At 29.0% G+C, this 7,468-nt stretch overlaps 1 protein-coding gene across 1 annotated transcript; it reads right to left on the bottom strand.

Annotated features, from left to right (window-relative positions):
- Window positions 1–767: 767 nt before the first annotated feature.
- On the bottom strand, window positions 768–7,173 carry LOC148312291 (cilia- and flagella-associated protein 299-like; the record flags this gene model as incomplete). The annotated part of the gene is made up of 2 exons (XM_088277526.1): window positions 768–2,112; window positions 6,976–7,173. Coding segments are annotated over 2 exons (369 nt in total), but the record flags the coding sequence as incomplete, so codon positions are not given.
- Window positions 7,174–7,468: the final 295 nt, after the last annotated feature.

Below are 7,468 nucleotides of genomic sequence, written 5' to 3'. Positions count from 1 at the left end.
GCATATTGTTGTTGAATTTGTTAATTTCCTTATAAAGATGGTGATCACGATAATTGTGACTATTTTCGTAATCTAGACGGATTAGTAAAACATTTCTATTGAAGTGTAATTAAATTCTGCTACTACCCTAGATCGTGTGGGCTAATTATTACATTTAATCTAGTTGGATCAAGATTTAGTTGTCTGATTATTATATTCAAAATAAATTTTTATTTTTTTAAACTACGAAACATCTGCATCATTATTTTGTATCTTTTAAATCCTTACTTACACCCTTTTGGTATTATTTCGCAAAAATGGTACTACATAAATAATCGTTGTTTTCAAATTATTATTCATTACCCTCTGTCATATCATTCGTACTCAGTTTCTCCACCACTTTCTCCTCAACACCTTACCTGATCCTACTACCTTGCCTTCCTTGTTTTATTTTACAGTTTCATTCATATGTAATGCTGTCATTATCTATTTATTCATACTGCAGTCAATTATAATTATGTTTTTTTTTCGTAACACTCAAAAATAAACACTTTTTACCTTCCAATTTTAAAATGCTGTTTGAAGTTCAAACTTTGACCAATTTCACTAGTTTGTTTTTTGTAGGTTGGAAGATATTGCTTTCACGCAATAGCTCACCAATGCTCATATATGATGTACGAGGAGTTAAAATAATAAATAAAAATATCAAGTATGATATGATCAATTTAAAATTAAATATAAAATACGTTGCAAATCCATATTTGTATTTTTTATATATTCATCTGCAAATAAATAAAGGCCCAGCATAAGTTAATCGTAACTTAATTTTCTTTGAACCCACGTAACATTTCACGTTATTTAATTTTTTTCTTGAAATACCTAAATAAATATTTGTATTTAAAAAAAGGTTTTATTCGAAATAAATATTTGGTTGTGAAAAAAAAAGAATTATTGAAAGGTTAAGAGTTAAAAAATATTGTTTTCCAAATATTTTCGTGTGAAAAAAGACAAACTCCAGTAAAAAAATATATATATATTTTGAGAAATTCCCCTTAAAAATACTCAACATTTTACGGACGGTAAATCATTAAAGGAGGAATATAGCAATCATAACCAAAATGCAAAATAAAAATATCTCCAAAAAATTTTTATAGCCTGCTCCGGGACTCGAACCCAGGAGAGCAGCAGGAGACATTCGATGCTCCCTGGTATTTATTTCCTCTAATTAAGGAATAAACATTTTACATTTCATAAGTTTACTTACAAATATACATATTTATTTGGTACAATTGCGAAAATCTAATAATATAAAAAACAATGTTTCTAAAATATTGAATTACTTACATATCGCTCATTCCCTTCAACTACGTCATATATAAAAAAAAGATTTTTTGGGAGATGGTTTTTAAACTTTAAAAATACAATAAAATGTTTAAAAATAAATACACCTGAATGTTTTTTCGCCATTTGAACAATATTTAGTATTTAAAAAAAAAAATTGCAACACCTTTTCTTCAAAATGCAACATTTTCTGCTTTGTAGCGGGTAAATATTAAGTTAAAAATATGTCATTTTTGCTGGGATAAAGTGCATTTTCTGGTCATTCCGAAAACATGCACAACTGATAATTAACAAATTTGGATATATGACGTTGAAAGGAGTGAGCGATATGTAAAGTAAAATTATTTGAATGATTTTAGATTTCTTGTGCAATTTATGAATTCTTAACGTAGAATGAATTGTTTTATTAATGGATTCGGTAGTCACTTTGTGGTAATATCAATCCATTTTAATTTCAATTATACTTGGTAATTATCACTTTTTCTTAAAATCTATGAATACAGAAAGATTTTTTTGTGAAAAATTGGTATTTACTAAGTAAAATTTGAATTTAGGATTAGAATAAGTTACCCAGGGTTTCAGTAAATTACTGGTTGAGGAAACAATGCTTTATCACACCCGTCACACTTTTCTTCGCAATACGTGATCATAGAGCTCGGCTTGTGCGTAGTTTTTTGAGTAGACTCTCTGACGTATCGTGTTCGCTCCAGGCGGGGTTGAAGGGTCGACCTGCACTATCATATGGTCATGATGACTCTGTATTAACAGCCCCTTGTCCTTGTCCGTAAATGCCTGAAAAATAATTTCATTAAAAAAAAAATTAAAAAATCGTGAATGTTACACGTGTGTAAAGTGATCACTTAAACTAGCCTATGACGGTCGTAAGCCCGTAAATGCCCAGACTTCTATATTCTTCTTCACCTAGTATTATGTTTATATATATATATATATATATATATATATATATATATATATATATATATATATATATATATATATATATATAAATATATATATATATATATATATATATATATATATATATATATATATATATATATATATATATATATATATATATATACATATATATATTTATATATATATATATATATATATATATATATATATATATATATATATATATATATATATATATATATATATATATATATATATATATATATATATATATATATATATATATATATATATATATATTATATATATATATATATATATATATATATATATATATATATATATATATATATATATATATATATATATATATCTATATATATATATATATATATATATATATATATATATATATATATATATATATATATATATATATATATATATATATATATATATATATATATATATATATTTATATATATATATATATATATATATATATTTATGTATGTATATATATTTAAAAATATAAAAAAACATAATACTAGGTGAAGAAGTGATCACTTTACACACGTGTAACATTCACCAATTCTACCCATTATTGACAACCACACTACTCAAATTCTTGGAAGTACTATATATATATATATATATATGAACCAATTTTGAAACATTATTCTTGAATCACTAGAACTTAACTCGAGATTGGTGAGATGAAAAGAAGGTTTTTATTGAGTTTTTATTGAGTGTTTTTATTGAAATTCTTTTATTAGTATGTGAGGTCCGAATCCTGGATTATAATCACACACATGAGAAACGCCGGAAAATATCATTTTTATTTTTATTATTTAATCTCATAATTTGACCAGATAATTTATTTACAACATTTTGAGTATGTCCAAAAACTTGTTCACAAAATCTGGATTGTCTCCAATTACAGTAGTTATTTTCATATTATTTTTTGACATAAAAAAAACATTCCTCGCTCATCCTGATAATGACGAGTGAGGTATGTTTTCCTTGCTGAAATTTCATGAATATTTCCTATATTTTGAAACTATTATTCGATAAAAATATTATTCAAAACTCTATGTAGCAACATTAATACTATTTTTACTAGTTTACATTTTTTAAAGTAAACTAGTAATCTTTTATTTTTAAAATGTTACTACAAACCATAACTACAATACAATTCACATTTTAAAAAATGTGTTTGGTCAGCATACTCAAATTCCTTCAATTAAAATCTCTGATTTCATAGCATATCCATTTCGCCCACCGAAAAAAAGTTACGTAAAAATGTGATAGCTTTGATAAATAATATTATATTTTCACTTTTCACTGACCTCAAAGTGTAATTAAAAAACATAACAGTCACAAAAAAACACATTGGCGAATAACGGAAGCAGAAAGCGGATTTTAATTTTACTTTACTAAAACAAGATGTCAATCAACCCCGTCGCGCGGATGAAGTGGCCACCTAATGCATTCCGCCGCTGTTTTGGGGTAGTTCGTGTTGCATTTTCGCGTGAAATCTCACCAGGCAGTTTTCGCAACTCCCCGCGAGAACAAATCCTGAATTATTCGAGGAAACTTTACGTTAGACCATAAAACGGTGGAGCGCCCCGAGCTATCCTCTGCGGCGCTCTGCTTCTATACGAGTAATGTACTCGTATGGTACTCGTCGCTGTTCAGGGCTGATACATTCATTAAACTTTAAAAGAAAATTAAAATGGTAACATAAGTTTATGATTTCAATTAATTTTCTTAACATTTCTGCTTACAATCATAAAATTAAAAACGCAATTCTCTCCAATAAGAGACGGAACTATTGTGCTTGGAAAGGGATTTACACTTGTTAGTTATATTTGTTCCTAATGCAATTATTTTTTTATTTTATTTTTTTCATGTTTTTTCTTTTTTTTCTTTCTCAGATTATCATTTAATATGAAGAATTCATCTTAATTATTTTTTTAGCATTTTAATGTCTTAATTTTTTTATGTCTGTAGGGAGGTTGTTGAAGTACTTAGTTAATTCAAATATTAAAAGTTCTGTTGGAATTGTTTGATCAATTATCAATTTATATTTTGTAATTAAAATAATATATTTGTTTACTGAAGTACAGGTACTATTTAATTTTTTTAAATATATGTATTTATAAATTTAAAAATAAAAGAAACAGTAAGAGTTATCCATTAGTCACATCTCTACAACTAAATATATTTGATAAAAATTAGGTATTATTTTTTGAGAAAAAGCAATATTTTTTTTACCGAAAAAGTAAAAATTATTCATTACTCGTGCCTCTTTATAAATATTATTTAAAGCGGTTTTTCTTTTTCAAATAATTAGATAAACATAGTTTTAGATTAATTATTTCATGAAACATCTATTAGATTTCGATTTTCTATTTTCCGAGATTCGATTTCGTAGTGCTTGTTGCTGCCAGAAATCTAATTATAAAAAAAACTGCTAGGATGCAACTGACAATACAACTGACTTTCATTTTATCATAAGAGACATAATATTTTTTTTGCATTATTGATCATGAAAAATAAAAACGAACACATTTTAATAAATAACGCAGCCCTGTGCGGCCAAGGGTGATCTCTATGCAGCGCGGGGGCTGTAGCATTTTATAAGCGGGGCATAAAGAATCGTAATAATATAACCCTTTACATAATAAACACACAACACTCCACTACGAAGTGAGGAGCGGATGTTTCGGAATCCAAACAAGGAACTTAGAATAACGGGATCGTGAGAAGTTTGCTCGCGAATCCTTATCGCCAGGACGTAGGCAGTAGCCTGGCACATAGGCAGATATGGAAATCTAAATTTTCAGCGCGCGAGAGTGTAGGCTGGGGGTGTTTAAAGGCTTCCACTGTTGGAGAACGACTTTATACTATAATCTACCCCTCTGCAGATGATGCTTACATTATTCTGTTTATTTTAAAAATTAAATGTTAAAATCAAACACTAATTTTTTGAGTCTACTAAGTTGTATTTTATTGTTAAAAAACACATTAAACATAAATTTTGTATTGTTGGGTAATATATCCAAAATTAAACACGGTTAATGGATTGAATTCTACTTTAACACTCGATAATGTTTGATATAGACTTAATAAGACGAAACGCGTCACATATCATATATGTCAATAAAGTAGAATTCAATCCATTAACCGTGTTTAACTTTGGATATATTACCCAACAATCCTATATGGAATTCTACCAACTGTCTGCAGTTACAATAAATCAATTTTGTGACAATTGTTCCGCCTAGTTTGAAAATGCCATTACAAACGATTTTTTTTGAAAATGCCATAACTTTCGTTTTTATGTGTTTTTGAACAATAAAATACAGCCAAGTATTTTATTTTAACTTTTATTCTGTATTACTCACACATCAAAAGTTATTCACAAACTGTAAAAAATATGTAAAGGAAAAAGCCACACTTCACTCTAAAAAATCATGCCTAGCATTCCTAGAAAAGGCCGGTTAAAGCGTGGAGACGGCAAAAGCGGCGCCGGTTAAGAGAGCGTCTACTGTTTATTTTAATTGCATTGTAAAATTTAACCGTTCTGTGACCGGATACAGCTAGTAATTAATATAATATGGTTTTCCAACTTGTACGTATGGTAGATCACTGCAGTGAGTTTTACACTTGAATTGGTTCAAAGTTGAGAGGAAAATCTTCTACTATCATATTTATAATGCCTTCAAAACTTGCTAGACTCTTGTGAGAACTCTGACAAACTTTTAACTCACTTCAAATGTTGTGGATATAACAATATCGTTTATTTTTTACATTATATTTAATGGTTTTATTTTAAATCCTTTGAAAATGTATTGGAAACCGATGAAAAAGAGGTTTATAAATTAAGACAGGCGCCGTGGCGTAGTTAGGTAGAAGTTCGACTGCGAAACTAACGTCACGGGTTTGATTCCCGCCAATTGCAAAATGAATTCAAAAAATATTTATTTTCAATTAATCTGGGTGTTTATGATGTATTTTTCACATTTACGTTCCCTATCCTTACTACCCTTCCTGCAGACAAGCACCTAAAATAGACGCTTTGCGGGTTATTACTTGAAAGTTTTATATGTAAACTAAGGTTTAAAGGTAATACTGGGTTTCATATATAGCCTTATTAAAATCATCTATTGCGAAATAAAAATAAATGAAACATTGGTGGTCTGATTGCTAATCATTTTTTTAACGAATCACTTCTCATCATTCCATAGCACATGTATTGATTTATAAAGGGTGTTATTTTAGAGGTATATAAATTCAAATTTCCCAGAGTGAATTGATGGTGGCACGTGCCGTGTGGCATGTTGCGCCATCTTGTTGAAACCCCAGCTCTGTCATATCAATGTCATTCAACTGAGGCACGAAGAAGTCAGTAACCATGGTTCTGTAACGCTCTCCACTGATAACATTCTGGCTCGCATCGTAATATGGGCCAATGATTCCACCTGCCCAAAAAGCACACCAAACAGTGACTTTAATGGATATTAGGCCCATTCACCGAACCTACGACGCGCATAATGGTCATTCAGCCTATTCATGGTGAAATGGCAAAACGTACTCACTACAAATCACCTGTCAACTGTCAAATTGACAGTCGACAGTTGATGTTGACTTTGGTTTTTAAACTGGCATCATTGTTTCTACAGACTGTATACAATTTATTAAATTGGTCAAATGTATGGAATTGGTTACCTTAAAGTTCCTGGTGACGTTACTTTGCGTTGTGGCACTTTTCCAGTGGTAATAGCTCAAATCGGACGGTAGTGGTTTCAGTTTCATTTCTCCCTTGAAGAATGGCGTCCAGTCTTCAGACATCAGACGGTCTGCGTAGTCTATGTACGCAGATATCTCGTAACCAACCTTGTTGCGAAGGCGTAAAAATATAATTGTCTGAAAAAAAAAAACAAATAAAGAATCAATGGACAAAAGATACCCTGAAAAAATACATCTAATACTAGTTTTTACCAAGTAAAACTTAAATTTGAAATGGATAGATTTTTCCAGAATGTGACTGCCGAATCTTTCGAGTTTTTGAGGAATAAAAAATGTTTATTAAATTGTATTTATTATTCATTAATTAATTCAGCAGTCACTTTGTGGTATCAACCTATTTGAATTTAAGCTTTACTTAGCAAATGCCATTTTTGTGTGTTTTTATTAATTCGTTGATTTGACGTTTAATTTG

Source organism: Brachycentrus maculatus, unplaced genomic scaffold (assembly GCF_059751285.1).
Source record: "Brachycentrus maculatus isolate JH-2025_06_01 unplaced genomic scaffold, ASM5975128v1 h1tg000045l, whole genome shotgun sequence".
NCBI lineage: Eukaryota > Metazoa > Arthropoda > Insecta > Trichoptera > Brachycentridae > Brachycentrus > Brachycentrus maculatus.
This window is presented reverse-complemented; position numbering and strand designations above follow the sequence as displayed.